Here is a 22,413-nt window from a genome sequence, read left to right as displayed (position 1 = left end):
ATATATTATGTTGGTAGGTATAAAATATTAAGATGAAACTTAATATGCTGTTCATACAGTCCTTGGTATTGAGGTAGAAGCACCAAATTTTACTTTTTGCAGTTTAATTATGATCAAAAGAGCCAAACGCCATCTTCCAATTTTGTTTAACATAATCACAAATCAGTGGAAAACTATGCCTATAATTATACCACTAAATAAGTTTCACCATAACTATTTAGTGGTATAATTATTGTTATAGTTTTCCACTGATTTGTGATTATGTTAAACAAAAGAGGAAGATGGTGTTTGGCTCTTTTTTTCGGTACATTTGTTCGACTCTTTCTGCCAGCTCATCTTGATCATAGTCTTGCCTATCGTTGCAATTCACGATTGAATGCATCATGCGGGGGCTTCCAACATGAGTAGCTGAGAGAATGGTCAAACAACCAATGTTGGCCGCGTCTCCTCACGTATGTGGATGTACTCGTCTGAAGGTAAAAATATTATCTAGGCAATCACATAGGCATTTATTGATACTTTAATTTTGATTTGAGTTACGAGCATTTTAAAGTTTAAATATTTTACATAGCTATAACTCATTTAAAAATTAAAATATCAATAAAAGGCTATGAGATGTCCTAGATAATATTATTATGTTTAAGTTTGATAATAAGTAAATTTACTCTACATATAGTTAAAGTAGTTAAAATCAAAATAACCTTTTACGTTTTTCGGGGGAAACAAAACGATTTATTTTGTTTTCATTCCAAGCAAATATAGACGGACTATTTTCTTTCAAACCATCTTTAAAATGGCAACTACACAAACGACTATTATTTGATGGAATAGAATCTGCCCTCCTAATAAAACAATTATAATAATATCATTATAGTAATAATAGAATAAATAACACAATAATATAATAAACAATAAAGCTTACCTAACTAAATTCGCCCAAGAATTTCGTAGTGCCACATCTGTCGGAAAACGAAAAAAAGAACACGATTCTCGGACAGAATTGTGTGAACACTGGGGTGCCCAGCAGTTGACCATGATTAAAATACCTCGAGTTTCTTATGCAAAGAAAACTTTAAGACCAGTTTAAAAAGTAAAAAAACAATTTAAAAGGATTAAAAAACCAAATGAATAAAAAAAAATATACGGGCAATGCATTTCTTATGGAACGAACCGTGATAACGGTTTGTTTGGAACCAGACGCGTTATCATTATAGATTGTGACGTCACACTAATCTCCTCTATTGTGATAGTATACTTAATAATGATAATATAAAATTAATATATCTTGAATTTTTAATTTTTATAGTTAAAAATGATAAACTTATTTCTATAAAAATTAAGAATTCTAAATAGCCATGACGTTTGACGAAGCCTGATGGCACACAGCAATATGATGCGGTATTCTGAAGACTGAATTAAAGAGAATTCTTCCTCTTGGAACTTCTTGGACTTTGAAAAATAATTATGTAGCGTACTTACTACTTTGTAGGTACTTCCGCAGTTGAGTGCTCTTAAGCAATTGTCAACAGAATTCGGCGTTACTTATTTATAAATTCTGAAATGCGGATTATTACACCAAGTATCTGCTTTGTGGAATTAAAGGGATTTTTGTTCTATTAAAGTATATCATAATAAATACTGAAATACCTATTCAACTATGGAGAACACTAATATTGTTCAAAATGTGAGCTTAGTCACAATAGATCATTACATGAGTAATCCCGCTGACGGTTTTGATTCTCTGTACTCTGAGTTTTGGGGAACACAGATACTTAAGGTTCCCGTTCTTAGGGTGTTCGGATGTACGCCAAACGGTAATTATAAAGATAATGTGTTTAAAAAATGAAAGATATATGCTTATAGTTTATTTTGGTATATACTTGATATTATAATATTTTAGAGTGATGAATAAATTGTAAAAAGAGTTTTACTTATTGTTCAATGTTTAGGTGAAAAGTGCTGTCTACATGTGCATGGTGTCTTTCCTTATATATTTATTCCGTTAGAAGAATCGTATGAAACTAAGAATCAAGAGATCTTATACAATTTTGGAAATAGTCTAGATAAAGCGTTGAGCCTGGCTATTGGATCCACAAATTCAAAATCTAAACATATTCATAATATTATTACAGTATGTGGAAAGTAAGTTCAATAATTCTTCAAATAAGCCCACTTATGTATTTCAAAAATGTAATAATTATTTATAGATCATTTTATGGCTATCATACTGAGAACACTAAATTTTTAAAAATTCTCTTCTACAACCCATATTCGGCAAAAATTGCTGTTGATTTATTACAAGTAAATATAAAATAATATATTTGTATAATTTTAGTATCACTTATACATTATATTTTATACTTAGCAGTAAGACAAAATAGTTTTTCCTGGACATAGCAATATTTTTATTTTTATTTTTAGAATGGAGCAGTTTGTAACACAATATTCCAGCCTCACGAAGCACATATACCGTATCATTTACAGTTTATGATAGATTATAATCTTCATGGAATGAATTATATTAAACTGTCTGCTGTCAAGTATAGGAATTCTGTAGAACAAGGGTAAGTTGGGTAAAAAAAATATTTGTTGGTCAATTTTTTTTTAAATTGTAGTAGTTATCATATTGTTTCTACCATTAGAATATTTAGTATTGATTTTTTAATATCAATCATCATTTTAAAATCTAAAGGTAATATATCATTATACAGAATGTCCCAAAAGTCCCATATTAGTATATCACCCTTAGTACCTTCGTGGAAAATCAATATATTTAAATGCTGTTTTTTTTTACATTAATAAGTATGGAAATTCTGATTGAATAGGATAATATTCAATTTATAGATACTTTATAAGATCGTAAGAAACCATTGTTCAATGTTATCCTCATGTTACAATAATGTTGCAAATACTTTTTTTCTTAATTTTTTTTGTGCTTAACCACCGGAATAATAAATAATTATTTGACTGTTTAAGCCAATTATTATAGCATGCAAATCGTATTTTGCTAATACCATTTGCATAGGTAACATACTTTAACTATTATTCTTAGAAATTCAAAATAATAGTTAGCTCTAATTGGTTGATTTTCATTACATTTTAATATTATTTTTTTTTTTTAAATACGACTAATTAAACAGCTATCTTAGAAATTTAAAAAAACATCTGCCTAAATAAAATATAATATTCAATCAGAATTTCCATACTTAATACTGTAAAAAAATGGCTTTTAAATATATTGATTTTCCATGGCGATACTAAGGGTGTTACAGGACTTATGGGATATACTGTATACTGGGTAAATAATTGAGATCAATAAAACTTCTATTTATTTTAATTGGAAATATTTTAAATTCAAACACGGTACTTATACTAATTCAAACACTAATTAGTTGGTTTTTATTAAATAGAAGTTTCTCTTAATTTTTTTTTTATTCTTATATTTATTTAAATGTTTATATTCTTAGGCTTTCCAAAATGAGTCGATGTACTAATGAAATGGATGTGCAAGCTATCCAGATCTTGAACCCTATATTGATTAATGGTATCAACATTTTTTTCTTCTATTTATTTTTTTGGTTCAATTTATTATTAATATTTTAGGAGAATTAGAAAATTCTGGTTTAGTTAATATTCGAGAACAAATAAATAAACTATCTACAGACTTGAACATAACAAGGAAAGGACTTGAAGTATTCAGTGGAGAGAGAAAATTAACTGTTCCATCAAGTACAGAAATTGAATTTGGAATTGAATTAAAAAAGAAAATTAAAGAAATAAAAGTAATTAAAATCTTTTATATATCATATACTATTTATTTTAATTATATATTTTTTAATTACTTTTATTATCTTGAAACATTTCCAATCCATCTCAGTTTAATATAAATATTAATTCATTTCAAAATAATGTTCAGGGGATTTTAGAGCAGCATAAATTGGTGTATATTAAATATAATATTAACCTTAATATTTCTATTGAAAATCTTCATAGTAGTTGTTGTATACATTTGTTTTTATACTTATGTGTCACTTAAAACATTTATGTTTTGCAGAAAAAAAATGTAATAATAAAGACATCGACAGAGTTAGAAATATCTGTGAATGAAGAGTTAGTAATTAATTTATCTCAAGTTTTCCAATCTCAAACCTCTTGTAAGTTATAAATTATATATTTTTTTTAAACCTTTGAGTGTATTAATATTTAATGTATTCTTTATTATGTGTATTATTGGTGAGTACACCCAACTTTTCCACTAATCACCATACTAGATAATAATATATAGGTAATTTATTGTTGTTTTAAATATTAATTATATAAATGCTTAAGAAGAACAAACATCATTTTATATTTGAAATACTTTAGCTATCAAATATTTGCATGTTTTCCTATTTTATTTTATTTTTTCTATCAGTGATAAATTAACTGATTTTTAACTATACTTTTATTATGTAGGGGATAGTCAAAGTATTGATTTAATGAATTTATTAATGAAGGAAACAATTGCTTCTAAAAATGAAGACAGTATTCTCTGTCACAACATTTCAAATGAAGATGGAAACGATTCTGAAAATGAAGAATTTTCTATATCTATGATGCAATTAAATGAAAAGTATTTTACATTTCAACTACTATTAACAATATTATTATATTAATGCTGATTCATTATTAATTGCTATTTTTTTATATTATAGCTTATCTCAAAATGCAGAAAATACTAATATTTCAAATCAAACTCAGATAAAGGATGTATCAATTAAGTCTAATTTTGATGTGGATAATTTCAGTTTACATTCATCCGATAATGATCAGTAATTACCAGTTTATAATATTATTAAACTATAATTATATAGAATATTGTAAATTTTTCAGAACATTTATGGTAAATAATAATGATGAAGAAACAAACAGTAATCAAACAAGTGATATGTTTCGTAGTTCAAATAGTTCTGTCGAAATGTATGACAGTAACACATTAAATTATGCATCTTTCACTGATGTTGATGATAACACTAGTATTTCTAGGACATTGTGGACATTAAGTTTTAAACCTCCTTCATATAATGATTCTCTAAATTTCATTGATACATTTAAAAACACTCGATACAATAAACAATTTCAATTTCAAAATAATAATGTCATCGAAAATATTAGAAAGGATCTATTATCATTAAGTTTTCCCGTTATTAACGATACACGGTTTTTTGCTTCTGAGAGTAGTATAATTTTAGAACCATTAAAGCAACCACCATCATATTTATTGGCTTTAAAATGGTTAGACACCCGTTATCCAAAATATAAACGTAAAAAAAAAAATGCAGACAGTAATAAACGTAAGGGTCTGATAACTCCAGATTCACTTTCAAAATCAATACTATTGAAAAAAATCAATCTTGTAACACCAAGCTCTAGTCAAAATAAATTCTGTACCTCTTCACCATACACACCTAAGCAAGTAATGAATAAATGCTTGAAATCAAAAAGAAAACTTAGCACTCTTTTTCTGGATTCATTAAATGTGAGGAAATACACAAAACTATAATCCAAATAAAGTTATTAAAAAACAATTAATATATAATATAATATTTTTGTAGGCAGATTCAAGTAATGACTCAAGAACAGAATTTTTCAATTCAATTAGAACTACCAACAGTTCAGATAGCAATATTTTAGATGGAATACATATTGGTCAAAGTTCCCACAACTTTTGTATTGATTCAGATATTACAAAAAATGTATTTTATTTTTATTTTTATTGATGCATTGAATTATGATTAAAAGTATGGCTAATTTTTTTTTTTTTAGAGCGACAATCTTACTATTATAACAATGGAATTACATACACAAACTAGAATAAATATGAATCCAGATCCAGAATATGATTGTATACAAGGCATTTTTTATACTATTTTCAATATGTCGGAAAATTCTTCAAGAACAGGTAAATATTTTAATTTGAATGGTAAACTTATATTTCAATATATTATTAACATTTCAATTTTTCAGGTTCTATTTTGGTGAATCAAATAAATAACAACTTCAATGGTTTTTCAAATTTTAAACCAGAGATAATTGTTTGTAATGATGAAATTGAGTTAGTGAATACATTTTTTCAATTGGTAAATAATTGGGATCCTGAAGTTATTTGTGGCTATGAAGTGAGCTAAATTAAAAATATAAGAATATACTCTATAGAATATTTTTTATTTGACATAACTTATTTTTACTAATTTCATAAACAATGCATCAAAATACTCATTTTGTTTTATATAGATTGAATTTATAAAACTGACTAACCAATAATATTATTGTTTTGTTACTAATGTTAGATGGAAATGCATTCATGGGGTTATTTGAAAGATAGATGTCGTCACTTAGGACGTAATATGAATAAAGAACTATCTAGACTAACTATAGAAAATGAACAAAGCTCCGAGTATAATGAAGAAATTACAAATTCTGAATTGAAAATCAAAGGACGAATTGTTCTTGATGTTTGGAGATTACTGCGACATGAAGTTAAACTATTTCATTTAAGTTGTTGAAACATATTTGAAGCAACTTTTTTTGTTTTAGTTGGCAGTTCAAAGTTATACATTTGAGAATATGGTATACCTTATACTACATCAAAGAGTACCCAATTATTCTTATCAAACACTCTCGTTTTGGTGGGATCATAATACTCTTTTATACAGGTAATTATATACTTCTTGAAAGTTAAATTAACTTAAACAATATTATAAATATAACAATACAATTATTATTAGTTTTTTTATATTTATAATATGCATACATTTATGTATAAAAACCTAATATTTCAGAAAGTCTTATTAAAATAAACAATCCATAATTGAAAATATTTTCATGCAAATAGTGAAATACAGAAAGTTTACTAAAACAAACATCAAAAATTCCCCGAATATTCACCAATTATGTACTTGTTTACCAAATATGTAAAGTTATTTAATATTACAACTAGGTAAAAATATGCAAACACAATAAAATCCATTCCTCACTTGTTTCATATCTTATACTTAAAATATAAACATAAGTCATATTGAATATGTTTTTTAATTGAATAAGTTGGTAATAAAATAGTATATTATGACAATAATGAGTCATAAATATGAGTTGTTCCATAGAAGATTTTGACTATAGGATATTTTGATGATTAAATTACTTTGATTACTTTACTTATATATTTTTATACATAGTATTAAGGACTTATGATTCGTGTTACACTAGTTGAGGGAATCTGACAGGATGTAAGAAATCTTGACTTCCACCTCTCAACAGTTGTTTGTGATTAATTGTTATGTATTATACTTAGATGGTTGACTATGGATTATTATCTGTTTAAAGTTGAGAGTACAATAAATATTTTGCAACAACTAGATATAATTGGTCGAACAAGTGAACTTGCAAAATTATTTGGCATACAATTTTATGAAGTACTGTCGAGAGGTTCACAAGTAAGTAATTATTCTTATTTTGTCTTTATAGTTTAAAATTGAATGTCCTATTATGATAACTTAAAAGTATAACATTACAACATTAATTTATGCATTTTTCAGTTTAGAGTAGAATCAATGATGTTACGTTTAGCCAAAAATAAGAACTATGTTGCTGTTTCACCAAGTATAAAACAAAGAGCTGAAATGAATGCAGCTCAAAGTGTACCATTAATAATGGAACCAGAATCAAAGTAACAATTCCATTTCCTAGACATTTTTTTTTTTGACTTTATATTAAAATATGTATATTTTTGGAAATATCAAGATTTTATACAGATCCGGTCATAGTATTAGATTTTCAAAGTTTATACCCTTCTATTATTATAGCTTATAACTACTGCTTTTCAACATGCTTAGGAAATATTGATCTTCTTGGAAAGTTAGTAAAACATTTAATATTAAATTTAAATATATTCAGATTTTCCATACTTGTGGATTGTTTTTAAATTGTATTAAGTGCTATTCGATATAAATAGAACTGAAGTATTTAAATTTGGCTGTACGAAGTTAAATGTACCTTTTCAAACCTTACTCAAATTAACTGATGATATGACAATTTCTCCTTCTGGAGTTGCATTTGTTAAGAAAAATATATGTAAAGGAATTCTACCATCCATGTTACAAGAAATATTAGACACCAGAATAATGGTAAACAATGATGATACGAATGTGCTTGTTATATTTGTTTATTTACTTACTTTCACTAAACTATTTATTTAGGTAAAAAATTTGATGAAAGAACAAAAAAATAATAAACATCTATGTAAGATATTAAACGCCCAACAACTTGGCTTAAAATTAATTGCCAATGTTACATATGGATATACTTCGGCAAATTTTTCTGGAAGAATGCCATGTATTGAGGTACTAATTAAAAAAAAATAATATATTTTATTGTTTTAGTTTTAAAAAGTAATTTGGATGTTTAGGTTGGTGATAGTGTCGTAAGCAAAGGACGTGAAACTTTAGAAAGAGCAATAACTTTAATTCAATCTACAAAAAAATGGAATGCTAAAGTTATCTATGGTGACACTGATTCTATATTTGTGTTATTACAAGGCCGGTCTAAAGAAGAGGCATTTAAAATTGGTAATGAAATGGCTGACATTGTCACTAAAGATAATCCTATACCCATAAAGTTGAAATTTGAAAAAGTATACCTTCCCTGTATTTTGCAAGTGAGTTTTCATATCTTTAGTACCAATAAATAGTCAAATATTATTTTGTTATTAATTTGATGTTATGAAATGTAGACAAAAAAAAGATATTGTGGATATATGTATGAAAATATTGAACAAAAAAAACCCAAGTATGAAGCTAAAGGCATCGAAACTGTACGTCGTGATGGTTGTCCTGCAGTGTCAAAGGTATTTTATTTTTGAAATAAAATAATTGGAATATCATCAAAGCTTTAAACCTAATTAATTTACTTTCATCACATCATATAAGCTATTTCTATTTCTTTAGATTTTAGAAAAAAGTCTATGTATTTTATTTGAAACAAAAGATATTGCGGCAGTAAAATGTTATATTGATAAACAGTTCAAAAAAATTTTCAAAGGCAATGTAAATATCCAAGATTTTCTCTTTGCTAAAGAATATAGAGGACGTAATAATTATAGGCCAGGTGCATGCGTACCTGCTTTAGAATTGGCTAAGTAAATTTTTATAGATATTTTAACAATTAATGTATGTAATATTACTGTAAAATATTTATAAATATTAACTGTTTATAAACTGATTTTATTTAAGACAATGGACAGCAGTAGACAGACGTGCTGAACCACGAGTAAAAGAACGTGTTCCATACCTTATTATAGCCGGACCAAAAGGTTTACCATTAATAAAACTTGTGCGGTCACCAAAACATTTTATTTCAGACAAATCTGCTCGAATAAATGCAGAATACTATATCACAAGAGCAATAATACCGCCACTTCAAAGGTGTTTTTCTTTGCTCAATGTTGACATAAACAAATGGTAATTATTACAATAAACAAATCATCGATGAAAAATTATTTTGTTAATATTCTTATTTCAGGTATTCAGAATTACCCCGTAAATATAACTTTCATTTTCCGGATATTACTACAACAACAAATCGTAAACAAACATTATCTCAATATTTTTTTTCACAAAATTGTATTTTATGTAGCAAATTATCACAGCATGGTTTCTGCGAACAATGTCAACAAAATCCTCAATATTTAATTGTACAGCTTAATCATTTATTATCAAAATGGACTAAAAAACAAGATGATTTAGAGACGGTAAAAATAAAATAATAAAATATTTTAAAAATATAACTATTTAAACAATACCTTATATCATATGTTTAAACAGATCTGTCGATCATGCTGTGGAAGGAACTTTGAACTCAAGTGCAACTCTTTAAACTGTCAGATATATTATGGTGCTCAGCAAGCAGCAAAAGATATGCAACAGTATTCTTACATTAACAACATTAGGCAAAATTTGAGTTTATAGAATTTTTATTGAATTTTTATGTATTACCTTTCTATTTTTATATTTTCATATATTTATAAATTATAATTGTTATTTCAAGAAATTAATGGTGCATTTACATGATATAATATAAGATATTATGTATAGTTTTCAGTGGTGTATCCATCTCAAATTTTTTGGATTGGCTTAATGTTCTGCAGTCGACAGATGATTTAAAAGAAAATTAATAGTTATAGCATTGATTAAATATATATAGTGTTGGGTAGTAGCGCAATGCAAATAACAAATTACTGTAACAAAATTACGATTACAGTAATGCTGTAGTAATTAAATTATATTTTATTTAAATTAACGCAATCATAACAAAATTACTTTTTAAAAGTAATTTAAAAGTAATTTCTATGATGTAACATTTTATTTCCCACATTATTAAAATAAGTTATGAATGTAGAATGTATGACAAAAAATACGGGCTAGGATATTTGAGAAAAATTAAAAATCTAAAATTTAGTACGATTCAAAAAGTTTTTATATAAAATAATAATCAACAATATTATTAAAGTTCCTAGGAATTAATACTTATATATTTTGTTCATGTATAACATAATGTAATTTATTAACGATAGTGAAGTTGGCACTCGTCTGATTGACTCCAAACCCGCTGGCAAATGCATTTGAGGAAACAAAAAAAAAATTATTAAGAGGGAACTAACATTAAAGAAAGCAAATTACAATCTACAGATTTGGAAACAGAAAAGACTATTCACAATAACTAGTTCATTAAAGAAGGATTATTCATAGGGCTCCACCAGGTTATCAATGTTCAAATGTCTATACAAAGAAATTAACTAGAGTTAAATTCATAAAAAAAAAGTTTAAATGGAGGTGTGGGCGCCCGCGAGCAAATGCATTTCAGAAACAAAAAAAAACCGTAGAAAAGATTTTACAGTATAACAATCTAAAGAATTCAAACTAAAATATCCAGAATCTTCAGCAGAAAAAACTATTAACAAATAAAAAACGCGTTACTTACGAAAATTAATTGGGAAAAAAAATTGTACCCAGCCCATAACATATATAATATATATTAAAAAGGTTACTTATTGTTATTATAGGTATTACTGTCTGCCACATGTGGCTTTCCCATCTCGGTTTCATTTATCCCCGCGCAACGTTGGTTAGGTATAGCCATATAGGTTAGGTACCCAGTTGTATATATTTAAAATAAAAACTATATCGCATATTCGCATATATTATAATTTATGACCAGTGTTTTTGTGTTTTGTTCTTTAGGGTTATAGAAACACTATAGTCATGCTATAAGACCACTCGATCGTCTCTACCATTGTCCACTTCAATTCCAACAAAATTATAATGTAAGTAGGTAGGTACGTTTAATTATTCGTAACGATAATGGTCAAGAATATTTGTTTACAGAACGTTAAAAATATGTATAATAAGTATTAAGTAGGTACCAGGTATAAGACATAAGTATAAACAAACAGCGAAAATAGTGTGCTTCCCTTTTTTATTGACAAGGTTAGGCTATACTATATAGGTTAGGTAACTTAGGTTGTACAGTGTGCACGTCTTGTATCTGGTACCTACCCTACTACTAAAGCTTATTGTTGTAGATTGTAATTTGTAATAATATATATTATGGTGCATATTATTATCATGTACTATATGCAGGTAGTAATGCCTAATGGTTCTTACTTATTATCCGTTTTCGTGGTGCTCTGAATCAGAGTCCCTGATTAGTATTATTAGATATTTATGCTAATAATTGTATTTAAGTACCTACCTAATTCTGCTTCAATATACCCAATAATTTCCCGAAATGTGGCTTGTCCAATCGTTTTGGAAACTGTGTGGTGTGTTCAATACGGATCTGACTTACAATAAATTCCAAAATGTGTATTCGGTACTCTTAATTGCCACGTGCGTTTACAATTTTATTACCGCGTCGAATACTTTATGCAAATTAGACCAGTGGTGTAACGTTTTCTCGACGGCCATGATTGGAATGTACACTAGGGTGTTGGCGTCCACCACTCTTCTATCGAGGATTGCCATAATGGTTCAATCAAAACAGAGTTTACTTAAGTACAAGGAAACTATAAAGGCTTTTGAAATGTATTCGCCGACGTCATCTGCGCAACATAAGAACTACAAAATATTTTCGTTCGCCGTCGTCTTCGTGTGCCTGAGTATAATTTTACCGATAAACATAAGCCGGTTGTATTATCTGTATCAAAACGAGGCCCACGACATATCGCTATTCATTTACTTTCTGTTCATATACGTCCAAAACCTGAGCATGTGTTGCATAGAAACACAATTTGTCACCCAGTGTTTCATAATCTACACCAGATTCCGAGGAATCAACGATGATATGAAAAAACTACGAAACGAAAACGTCAACTACCTTAAGTACCCGTTCATAATGGGCACTTCGGCAACAATATGGAAAGATTACAAAAAATCGTTCCAGTGTGTCAGATACGACAAAGACTTTTATCGGCCTCGGTTTATTAGCCACCCGATGGCCAACGCTGTTGAAATACTCAGAATTAAGCATTGGCTGACTCGCCAAGCCGTGGACATCCTCAACAACCTACTGGGTATCCAGATGGGACTGTCGGTGTTCTTGTTGTGGGTAATGGCGTTGTTTGATATATATTATGAGATATTTCACAACTCTCCGTCGAAATTATTGGTCTACGGTTGGTTGTTTCAATACACTCTGAGATTGTTCATGATTATCTTAGTAGCACACTACACAACGAAACAGGTATATAGATAATAACTAATAATAACTATACAATTATAAGTAGGTACGTAATAACTAACAAGTATAAAATATGTATAGCTGTGTCAAATATCTTGTATACGCAGTGTCAGCCTGGTACAGTATAGGCAGTATAGAGGATCTAGAAGTCACCCAATAAGAGATGGGGGGTGAATTTTCAAAAATTAAATAGGCTTTTTGCTTAACCAAATATTATAATAAAAAATATCGGTTAAAGACAGGCAAGGGAGGGGGACCGAACGCTCCTTTGCCGCTTCCCCCACATATCCGTCGCTTGCCTGCAGGTACTTTAAGGGCCCCAGATGCATTTATTCAGGAGAGCCCACAAAAATGTTATTTTATAAAATGATAAAAAAGTGCTTATATAAGAAGTACAAAATATTTTACTTTTTTAAAATTAGGTATCTTATTTATAATACACGTTTAAGTTAAGTACATAGTTATAATAATTATTTATAATTCTAAAAAATTATATAAATAAATACGCCTTATAATATTATACAACTTAATATTTTTTTATGCGATTCAAATTGTGTAGGTAATTGATTTTCTTTATGTGAGTGATTTTTGATAAAATGATAATAGTATGTAGGTACCATAAACTATATTGGTATAATTAAGGTATAATAGTAATAATATTCAATATTCAATATCCATATAGTACTATAATAGAGTCCCAGGCCCCTCGACACAAATACGGACGGGGCCCAGGATCGCGTTCGCCAGGCCAACACTGTGTATATAATATATAAGTTATGAGATAGGTACCTAGGTACCTAATATTAAAATATTTAACGATACTATACGCCCCGTAGGCCCTAGCGAATGGTTTTTCTAATCGTTTGAGATTCTAAATAGAAAAATATAGAAAAATGTTTAATCATTGATTATGAATTAAATATGAATTAAATATTAAGTACTTACTATACTTATAAATTATAATTAATGATTTAATTTAAAAATGACACACAGCCATGCTGCATAACCCTCAATTAATTACATATATTTTATCATTTATTTTGTGCTTAAAGACTAACAGTTATAATAATTTTTTTGATCTTTGTTTCTCCGGAAAGATGAAACTGCGTTTTGAATATGCTGCTGCGTACCCTGCACTCCCCTCCGCATGCATAGGATACCTAGTACCTACCTACCCTATTTTGTGCGTCATCATATACTTATTTCACATTTTCACTGAACATCTAAGACAATATTATAGAAAAATATTACTGTATACATTATATATACTATGTTTACACTTATTTTAGGCAATAAAATCAAAATCAATCATTTTAGATACAAATAATCAAATGTTGGATAATAGTACAAAGGAAGAGGTAAAATACCCATATGGGGCTATATATTATAATTATAATATAACATTATAATTTATAATAAAATCCGATCTTTAATATAATATTACACATACCAAGTGTTTTCACTGATTTACATGATTTTAGTTGTTGTTGTTTGTGAATCAAATACGCCACCAGTCTATCGAATTTACCGCGTACGATTTTTTCACTTTGAATACACAGTTAATAAAATCAGTAAGTGTAAATATGTTATATATAAAGTTATTATAATATCTAGGTGAATTGGAAATAATGAACTATACATTCGTGCATATAATAACAAATTACCTACTGCTAAAAAAAATTTTAAGTAAAATTTGTTTGTAATAGGTAATAATTACAATATTTAATATAATATATAAAAATTATCGAACTCCGTTGGTAGCTCAATAAACTATTTTAAATATTTTTTTACGTTTTAAGATTGCTACTGTTGTTATAATTCGTAATTCAATTATCCAACCTGAAGTTTATCCACTACCCATATCGGCATATCGCATTCAATGTGAAAACAAAATATCTAAAAGACTTCAATATTCCACACTTCAGATTCCTTTTCCATTCCAACCCACTCTCATCGAACTTTGCCACACTCACAAGTCCTGGATATGGGATATCTCCGGAGTTTGCGTTCAGGAAAATGTTGCCGAGAACTGAATGCAAATAAAAAGACATAAAATTAAAATAAAACAAAATTTTCAAATAGGTAGTGTCACCACTAGGTGGCTTCTTCTATCAAGCAATTTAATGCGATATTTATATTCACATATCACATAAATATTAAACACCTATACATTATATTCTTATTATTTTATTTTATTTTTAACATATTAATAAGGCTGCAGACGTAAATGTTAAGTAACATATATATTATATATATACCTATTTAGTGTGGTATAATTTATAGCTTATAACATTGATAAAATAGCTACATGAAGAGAAAAAACTAACATTAAGTTATAGAGGCATTATCAAAGATCTAAAGCATTATATGGATTGAATGGTTATGAGTTATGTCCATAGGAAGTGGAATGAGATGGAATAAGGAATGGTGCTTGACTTCTGGAGAAATATGAAGGCATACATGGTAGTATTACTGGAAAGGATATAAGGTGCGTCTATGGAGCCATTAAAAAGAGAAGAAATAAATTGGATGTTCCAATGTTCACAAGTTTGCTTCATGATAACGTGAGAAAAATGAGGTAATACTCAATGTGCGGCGAAGCATATGGGTAGGTATGTAGGTAATCATGGCGAATATGATCAATTTGTAAACATGGACTGAATGCGAAAGCCGAGAGCAATCGATTTTGTACTCACTCAAGCTTTAATAAACTGATCCTTAGTAAGGTAAGGCCAAACTAATAAACTATCACACCGTATTCCAGTAACGAGCGAACTAACGCATGAAATAAAATATAGTAGGTACCTACGGGCTACGGTGGCTACGGAGGCAAACTGGAGATTTGAATGGTCATCGTATTACGTGCGATAAAGCCAAGGAAATTAAGAGATTTAGTAACTGGTAATATTTATAAGGTTATCATAGTTCAAGGTGGTGGTAAAATTCATGCCTATATCTTTGAATTGAAAAATACGTTCTGAAATCTTAAGGAATATTGTTTAACGAGTAGGTATCTAAGACATAGAAAATATGGAGTAAGAGTGAGAGACTGTTACGCGTTTTCTAGAAAAATACATTAGTAAAATCTTTATAAATATAAAGATATATTGCGCATAATTCTTTTTATTCCTATCGTCCAATTGTATATAGGTACTATAATATTATATCATCTAAAAATAATAAAAACGAATAATTAATGACTAAAAATAATCAATGTTTTTTTAATTATTGTTTATAGGCTATAGCTGCTGGTACAACCTATCTGGTAATATTAGTACAATTCCATTCATAAAAATAATAAATTAGGTAGGTACTTAAGAATTATATAAATCTTGAGCCTTGGCCACTCTTATGGGCCTTATTTATTGGTAAATTTAATTTAATTAATTAGTTCAAATTTGAATATAAAAATATTTATTAATTTTATTAGGTATAATGTATATGATTTTTAGTTAAAATATATTTTCTTGAAAACATTTTAAATCAATTGTATTCCTAAATTAAACAATAGCTTGTCCTAATTCTACTTCCAAATAGTTTTAAATATTCTTTGCATTTTGATCTACATCGTGATTTATATACAGCATCTTATTTCATATAGCAATATGTTATATATTTGATAGTATGTTTATTTTATTTAAAGTACCTATTACAATAATAATTTTGTTCATGACAACTTTTTCACCCGATTAATACGCCCTATATAAAATATTTTGTTTTTCAAATCTATACGATTAATTTAAAATCGATTAACCAACATATAAAGCATTAAGCATATTTATTTATGTACATTGTACACATTATTACACATAGTATAGGTACAAACTGTACAATGTACAATGCTCATTATAATATCATATGAAAATTATTATACATAATTATAGTCAACAAATTGTCAAGTTGATATGTTACTCTATACTATACAGTATACGATGTACCGCCTATATCGTTGGAATTAGTATAAAAATATAATATAACATAAAGTAATCGATTAAAAATAGTGTATCAAACGTCAAGTCGAGTAGATGTACCTACCTATTTGATGTTTCTTAACTTAATAAAGTATTCATTTTCGGTTTTTAGTAGGTACCTATTAGGGTATTAAGGGTCAGAATAGATATAGGTATCACACTAATTACTATATCATACATACAAACATAAATACACACATGCATCAATACATCATACATATCGCCTACATACATAAGAGAAGTGAAACGAAACAAAATTAAATGTGACGAAGTCTCAATCAAACTGGACACTTCTGACCAAACGTAACATCACTCATAAGTCATAGCGTAAGTATACTTGAGGTTATATATTATATTATTGACATTTGCTATATATCGTTACATATTATATTATAACCTGCAGGTATAATAAGGGCATGAATACACAAACATCTATTATTGGAGCTGTTTATTATAGATCTCTCAAACGTCGTCCGTCACAATAATAAATGGTAATAAATAATAATAAAATGTCGACTTATTGGCCGATCACATTGTTTTGGAAGGCTTTCGGTGTGTTTCCGGCAAGCGTGCAGGGTGGCCGCCGGAACAGTAACACGTCACTGCCGATACTGTCCACCGTGCTGCTGTTGGCATCAAGCTTGTACGCGCTGTTCGCGGGTACGGTGGTCGTGTGCCGGATCGGCGAAAAATGCACCAGCGAGGCGATCAGGATCCTGAAACAGATCTACCCGGGCATAGCGAACGTGACGTCGATGCTGTCGAGGATCGCTCTATCGTACTCGGTTATGGTGGGATTCGACAAGTACGCGGAGACGATGGAGTGCTACGAAACGTACTCGCCGACGACGGTGGCCGAGGCCAACCGGTACAAGATGTTCACGGCCACGGCTGTGTGCGCATGCTTGCTGCTGGTCATACCGGTCAACGCGATGCGGTTATGGATTCTGTGGACGAACAACGCTGACCCTACGCTGGCCATCATCCATTTCACGTTCATCTACGTCCAGAACTTGACCATGTGCTGTTCGGAGACGCAATTCGCTGAACAGTGTTTCGTGTTGTACGACAAACTGAAGACTGTCAACGACGACGTCGCCGTGCTGGGCGGACCCGCAGGATTGGCACGTTTTTCGAGACACTTCCGCGCGACCGCTGCAGCAATACCCGAAGCGCCCAGCACTGCAGCTGCACTCGTGCCACCCGGTGCTGCGGACGGCGCAGCTGCAGCGGTCGCGGTCCGTGCGGCGCAGGACCCGTTGGACAGCGTTGTGGCGGCGGCCGTCACAGTCGAGACGCTGCGGATCAGACACTGGCTGCTGCGAGAAGCCATCAGCTGTCTGAACCGTCTGTTCGGTGTGCAGCTGGGCATGTCGGTGTGCGCGCTGGGCGTGATGTCATTCTTTGACATATATTACGAGACGTTTCACGTGATGGGTGTATACACCATGTCTGACCTCGTCATATACTCCTGGATGCTGCACTACGCAGTGCGATACGTGGGCATCATCCTGATGTCACATTACACCACGAAGGAGGTGATTCACATAATTCACATATTATATTTGTATAAAACGTAGTGTAAATTATTAGGTTTATTATTAATATAATATGTGCAGTGGAGGGAGGGAATTTAAGTATACCTACTAGGGGCGTAACCCATTCGGGGTTTCATCGATTCCGCCAGCATCAATTCCGCCAGGGCAGGCAGTCAAAAACAACTTATAGATTCCGCCAGGGAAAAAATAATCATCCCGAACAAAAATCATAGTTTAATTTTACTCACATAGCTATATTATATATACCTACAATCTACATAGATATGAAATACCTGTATAAAAACGTTATCGCTAATTAATGATAATCTAACATGTATACGACTATTATATAGGCTATAGCGACTAATCATATCGTCCTACACTATTCTGGTTAGTCTCGACTTATTCTCGTGTGATTATACTTCGAAATAATGAACTGTAGCTGGTGAATGAGAAAATAACTTAGTTATTTATCAAAATGAAAAATTTTTTAAAACAAACTTTGTCAAGTATTTCTGTGCGGAGAAGTGGAAATGTGTTAATAAAAAGTGTAATGAAAATAAATATATAACATAAACGAATCTTTAACGGACATTATAAAATATGTTAAATTTTCTGATTAACGTATTAAAAAAATATATTTTCAAACCAACTCAAAAGAAAACTTACTAATTTCACAGAAAGTCATTCAAAAATTATAAATCGTGAATTACTTAAAAATCCACAAATTAAAAATATCATTGAAAATTACTATGTTGACAATATTAAACAAAGTATATACATCGAGAACGTAGAAAACGTATAACTTCACTTCCAAAAAATCTTGTTGAAGTGATTGAAGGTATGAATAATCGTGAAATAAGAACTGTTGAAGGATAGTAATTTTTAATACATATAGATTTGGATTAGTACCTATAATTTATAACTATCTGTGCACTTCCTACAGTAATGTTTCTGGCTATTGCACCTTTAGGCTTTAGTCTTTACTTTTTAATTACTATTAAATTTACATAATAGGTAATATTAAAAAATAATTATATGTTTCAGGCTCTTTATACAAAGACACTTATAGCAAACTTAAAAAGTAATTGCTTGGACTGTAGAATAAATCAAGAGGTAAATAAATAAATATATATATCATATGCTAAGAGGACGCCCACCACACCCACGATACATGTGTTGTGAGCGAATTAACCTTATATGATTAAACTTAAAGATAATAACATTATCTGTTGGCTCTCTCATTAGTTTTTTACGATATTTTAATTTTTAAACGATTTATGAATAGATATATTATGTTAAATATAAAATGATCATAATTCATTATTATATTAATGCTAATAACTAGGGCTGTGAATTTATAGGAAAGTGCATTTTTTTTGGTGATTGTAAAATATAGCTTTGTAAGCACATAATGTGAATTATGTAACTACAAATCCATCTATGAAACTTTTATTTAAATTTTTTAGGTCATTTTTTCGCATTTTAAGGTCATATTTTGCTTTTTTAGTTCTTTTTCTAGTATTTTTAATCAAATTCCGTCAATTGACTTGTATGAACAATTTTTTTAAAAAATGTTTCAGGTGAATAGCATTAACTTAATGCAAATGTAAATTCAAATTCAATCAACATTTTTATTATTTTGTTTTAATAAATAAACACTTTTCTGTACTAATAATGTTTAATATCCTGTACCTAATATTAATATTAATATAAAAATTTAATTTAAAAATATTTGAAATGTATTTTATACTATAATTTTTGGCATTTTATATTCCTTTTTTTTGGGCATTTTAAGTGCATATTTTGGATTTTAAGTGCATATTTTATTGCATTTTTTTGACATTTTTAATGCATTTTTTAAGGTTTTTTAGTGCGTTAAATTCACAGCCCTGCTAATAACACAAAATTGATGCTACTGAATGCAAATATGCCATGCTGTATCTTTTACGTTTGGAAGACAGAGATAAGACACACGGGTGGCGGTGGCGTAGTGCTGGCGTCCTCTGAATAGACAATATATTATATATTATCTAATATAGAATTGAATTTAATATTTTTCAATATTTGTTGTTATTTATTAATTGATGTGTATATTACTTTGAATTTTGTGTTTAGTAATTCTTAAGTAATCGTTCAACAGGCGACCAAGTATCAACTGACCTGTATACACTTATTAAAAAAAATATATATTATGTAAAATAAATTGCAGACACAGTTATGCTGAAAAATTCCTATTATTGATTTTCATATCAGTCATTCGTTTTCTTACGATTTCTAATGTATACTGCAATCTACACACTGTAGCCAGGGGCTAATGTGAGGGGCGCAGGGAGACTCAATTTCCCACACTTTCTGACAATGGTTAAAAAGCGTCCCTTTTAACAAATTAGGATTAACATTATTCAGGGTTAAATGTGGGATGAATATGCTTACACAATCATTATTTATACATTACATAGTATCAGGGGCGCCATTTCAGTTTTTTTTTAAGGTGTGCAAACAATTAAAGAGGCCAATTTTTTCCCACCTCCAGGCCAATCGTTAAAAAAACGTTTCTAGTGTTTTCAGTTTTTCATTACAGATTCATTACAGTATCAAAAACATACTTAATAAAAACATATTTTTATAGTTAACACATTACATTTTACCGTTCATACATTCTGTGTATATACTGTACCTATATAGTGTATAGTAAAGATATTTTTAGATAGAATAGATGCATATTATTATTATTATGTCTTTCAGTTTCAGTTTACCTATCAGTAACCAGGGGCGGACTGGCCCAGGTTGCTATACACCTAGTAGCACCCCGGGCCCCCGTTTGTATTTATGATCCGGGCCCCCGATTACCACAGTCGGTATACGGTATAATACTGGTATAATACGGTATTATACAAAATAAAAATAAAATAACATATTTCAACATCTCTACAAATAAACAACATGTTATTCTTAATTTTTTTTTTTATATTTACTTATAAAACTAAGGGCTCTTTCCTAATTTAGGTAGGTTTGAAAAAAAATTACGGGCCCCTAATTAATTTTGCACCACGGGCCAAAAATAGCCAGTCCGCCCCTGTCAGTAGCCACTTACCATTTACACATATTTGTGTGTGCCAGTGGATAAAGTGATACCGATATCAATTTATCAATTATCAAATTAAAGAACACAATATTATAATATTATTTATTACAATTAAAGATTGGCAAACTGAAGGCCATCTGGCCATAGTATTAATTAGGCCTAGGCCAATTGTGGACAACAAAATTACAGGGTGTGCGAGTGCACCCCCCCCCCCCCCTAAATGGCGCCCCTGCATAGTATACATTAGACATTAGTTACTATGATTAAATTGTCAATGTGATGTCTTTGACCTTAAAATTATTATAAATTATGCATTTATTGTTTTTTATGCAGCTTCATTTGTTTTTGGACCAACTTTCTCATAGTTCCGTCGAATTCACAGCATGCGATATATTTACATTAAATATTCGTCTCATTATTTCAGTAAGTTAAATATTCATACGTAAAGGTATACTATGTTATTTTATTCATTAGATGTAATAATTATTTTTATTTGTTAATAAAAATTAGAAAAACAATCTGGATTCTAGGTAACTAATTTTATGTTTTATTTTGTTGTTGTTTAAAGACTTTTGCTGCGGGTTTGACTTATCTTGTCATCTTGATACAATACCAGACAAACATGAAAGTATGAAAAGTGTCACTGTCACATACAGATACATACAGATGAAAACTATCAACTTTGTGTGAAATATTACGTTATTTTATAAGTAATTTTTTACATTTAAGCTTATGCTGTAGCTGTATTATACTATTATGTCGGTAAATATTAAATAGGTATAATATTATATTATACAGAATTGTAATATAGATCAGTAGTCAGTACCTACCTACAAAGTATAAATATATAATATAATTGTATGCCATAAAAATAATGTGTATTTAAAATTAACCAAATATTATCTTTTTAAAATACAACATTGAGCGTAGTAATTATAGTTACCTTGCTTATACCTACCAATAATATTGTAAATGTAAATCAAGTACTTAATCTAGATAATAGTTCAATATTCCAATTAACTATTAAGAGGATGTCAGCGCACTA

The 22,413-nt window shown here is 29.4% G+C and overlaps 3 protein-coding genes across 4 annotated transcripts; 2 read left to right on the top strand and 1 right to left on the bottom strand.

Moving 5' to 3' along the window:
• Nucleotides 1-8: 8 nt before the first annotated feature.
• LOC100575063 (THAP domain-containing protein 2-like) lies at nucleotides 9-1,219 on the bottom strand. 2 transcript variants are annotated; one of them, XM_016806700.2, is made up of 3 exons: nucleotides 923-1,219; nucleotides 702-842; nucleotides 9-620 (listed from the first exon to the last, which is right to left on the bottom strand). In XM_016806700.2, the coding sequence occupies exons 1-3, from the start codon at nucleotides 1,033-1,035 to the stop codon at nucleotides 590-592; spliced, it is 285 nt and encodes a 94-aa protein (XP_016662189.1). In that variant the 5' UTR covers nucleotides 1,036-1,219; the 3' UTR covers nucleotides 9-589. The 2 variants fall into 2 exon arrangements, with proteins under 2 accessions (XP_016662189.1, XP_003246393.1); XM_003246345.4 differs by having other exon boundaries at nucleotides 9-470; nucleotides 923-1,218.
• A 42-nt stretch (nucleotides 1,220-1,261) lies between these two features.
• On the top strand, nucleotides 1,262-10,083 carry LOC100168517 (DNA polymerase zeta catalytic subunit). Its single transcript, XM_001949154.5, has 26 exons — nucleotides 1,262-1,814; nucleotides 1,950-2,142; nucleotides 2,208-2,301; nucleotides 2,422-2,564; nucleotides 3,468-3,544; nucleotides 3,604-3,782; nucleotides 4,055-4,154; nucleotides 4,456-4,612; nucleotides 4,695-4,811; nucleotides 4,873-5,518; nucleotides 5,595-5,735; nucleotides 5,806-5,941; nucleotides 6,007-6,158; nucleotides 6,330-6,518; nucleotides 6,577-6,695; nucleotides 7,331-7,472; nucleotides 7,575-7,705; nucleotides 7,780-7,893; nucleotides 7,991-8,162; nucleotides 8,235-8,378; nucleotides 8,444-8,692; nucleotides 8,768-8,881; nucleotides 8,982-9,172; nucleotides 9,267-9,494; nucleotides 9,556-9,784; nucleotides 9,858-10,083. Exons 1-26 carry the CDS (start codon nucleotides 1,658-1,660, stop codon nucleotides 9,999-10,001), a joined length of 4,458 nt encoding a protein of 1,485 aa, XP_001949189.2. The 5' UTR covers nucleotides 1,262-1,657; the 3' UTR covers nucleotides 10,002-10,083.
• Nucleotides 10,084-16,783: 6,700 nt separating this feature from the next.
• Nucleotides 16,784-22,137, top strand: LOC107884492. Its single transcript, XM_016806699.2, has 4 exons — nucleotides 16,784-18,280; nucleotides 19,328-19,396; nucleotides 21,702-21,791; nucleotides 21,937-22,137. The coding sequence occupies exons 1-4, from the start codon at nucleotides 17,231-17,233 to the stop codon at nucleotides 22,000-22,002; spliced, it is 1,275 nt and encodes a 424-aa protein (XP_016662188.2). The 5' UTR covers nucleotides 16,784-17,230; the 3' UTR covers nucleotides 22,003-22,137.
• The last annotated feature ends 276 nt before the right edge of the window (nucleotides 22,138-22,413 follow it).

The sequence above is a fragment of the Acyrthosiphon pisum genome, chromosome A2 (genome assembly GCF_005508785.2).
Source record: "Acyrthosiphon pisum isolate AL4f chromosome A2, pea_aphid_22Mar2018_4r6ur, whole genome shotgun sequence".
NCBI classification, from domain to species: domain Eukaryota; kingdom Metazoa; phylum Arthropoda; class Insecta; order Hemiptera; family Aphididae; genus Acyrthosiphon; species Acyrthosiphon pisum.
This window is presented reverse-complemented; position numbering and strand designations above follow the sequence as displayed.